The sequence below is a fragment of the Onychomys torridus genome, chromosome X (genome assembly GCF_903995425.1).
Source record: "Onychomys torridus chromosome X, mOncTor1.1, whole genome shotgun sequence".
Classification (NCBI taxonomy): domain Eukaryota; kingdom Metazoa; phylum Chordata; class Mammalia; order Rodentia; family Cricetidae; genus Onychomys; species Onychomys torridus.
The window spans coordinates 79,733,656-79,735,273 of NC_050466.1; the positions used below are offsets into that span (position 1 = coordinate 79,733,656).

Consider the following 1,618-nt stretch of genomic DNA (forward strand, 5'->3'; position numbering starts at 1 on the left):
GTTCTTAATTTGCTTTCAACACTGAAACTCTTAACTATTAAGCATCATAAATGATGTTGACTGTATAACATATATCAGTCACATACTTAGATGGTGATGCTAACTCAATGTTTCTAAAAGAAGTAAATTTTGAAAACTTTGAAATGCTAAACTGAAAATTATTCATGTAGAGTAAGGCTATAAATATGAGATGTGCTGTTTTCTCTCCAACATCACCTCAGGCTCCCACTAGTTGGTTCAATGTTCTCTTTAAAAGTGATGGAAAGCAATATTTTTAGACTTCAGTGCTGGTTGGAAGAATGGCTGGAATTGTCATTGGACTGTGCACTAGCTATGATACCAACAAGAATCATAGATGCAAATCTGGCTCGGGTTTTCTCTTGCTCATCTCTCACAGCCTCCTGATACAAGGATGGGAAGGCACTGGGAACAGTGTTATGGACCTTGGCCAGAAACTCAAGGACTCTCATTTTGCTGGTTTCATAGTGGGCCCGGGGACCCCACAAAAATTGATAATATGAAGAACCTCTGTAGCGTACCTGCCTATACTCCAGGTATCCCTCACTCACAAAGTCTTTAGTGATGAGCTGCTTGACATTTCCATAGATGAAGTGATTGACTTCAGCATGTACCCCCATCTCACTAAGCACTTTCCAGACATATTCCTCATTAACACAGTTGCCATTCATGAAGATCACACACAGGATTGTCATCAAGAGGCCACTCTTGGGCATTATTGCCTCACCATGCATAATTTCATCACCAATGGGACTTAATATGCTGACAAGGCCATAGCAGTGTCTGGTTGGGTCAATTTCCTTAATATCAATACCAAAGGCCAGCACCATGAGCTCAGAGGCTTTCTTAAGAACATCAGGGAATTCCTCCTTGCTCTGTGGGATGACCTGCTTTAGTATGTCTTCCTTTGTTATTAGCTCTCTCTTGTTATACTTTTGAAGCATGAACAGTACCAGTGAAACTGCAAGATCATCTCTCTGGGTTGAAGATGAATAACTAGTTGAGGGCAGTACCCGGGAAGTGCTTGATCTCTTCTTATCTTTTTTCTTGGCACCTTCATCCAACTTGATGCATGGAGCACTTAAAGAAGCAGTGGTGGGCCTCCAAGACTTCTTAGATTTGCCAAGTGACTTGGCAGCAGAGATGCTCTGGACATCACTACTACAAAGGGGAGAAGGGGAGGAAGGGGTCCCTCTCTCTTCTGCTTTAGTGGCCTGAACTTCTTGAATAGACCAGCTTTCACTTCTGGCCTGATGGCGTCTCTCACGGGCCCGGAGCTTACTTTTATGACCACGAGGCATGGTGAGTCTGGTCACGGAGTAAAAACCAAACAACAAGTAATGCAGGCTCCTAGGGATGAGAGGATGAGATGGTGTGTGCATCTGAAGAATGGTGAGACCACCTTACTGTTTAAACTAAGCTTGCATCTATAAACTTCTGTAACGGCAATGTATTAAGAATCTACAGTGCCCTTGCCTCAGCTAGTTTGCCCTCCTGAGAACCCATTAAAGGAAATTGGAGAGTAAATATGAGGTCAATTGACGCCTGGTAGCCCTGCCTAGGGCAGGCTAGAGCTAAGAGCAGGTGCTAGCAGGTCTAG

At 43.4% G+C, this 1,618-nt stretch overlaps 1 protein-coding gene across 1 annotated transcript; it reads right to left on the bottom strand.

The window, feature by feature from the left end:
* Window positions 1-281: 281 nt before the first annotated feature.
* Window positions 282-1,319, bottom strand: LOC118574686 (melanoma-associated antigen B18-like). Its single transcript, XM_036175609.1, has one exon. It carries the CDS (start codon window positions 1,317-1,319, stop codon window positions 282-284), a length of 1,038 nt encoding a protein of 345 aa, XP_036031502.1.
* Window positions 1,320-1,618: the final 299 nt, after the last annotated feature.

Excerpts from the sequence above, each read along its gene's own strand:
- LOC118574686 (XM_036175609.1), bottom strand. The coding sequence starts at position 1,319 with ATGCCTCGTGGTCATAAAAGTAAGCTCCGGGCCCGTGAGAGACGCCAT.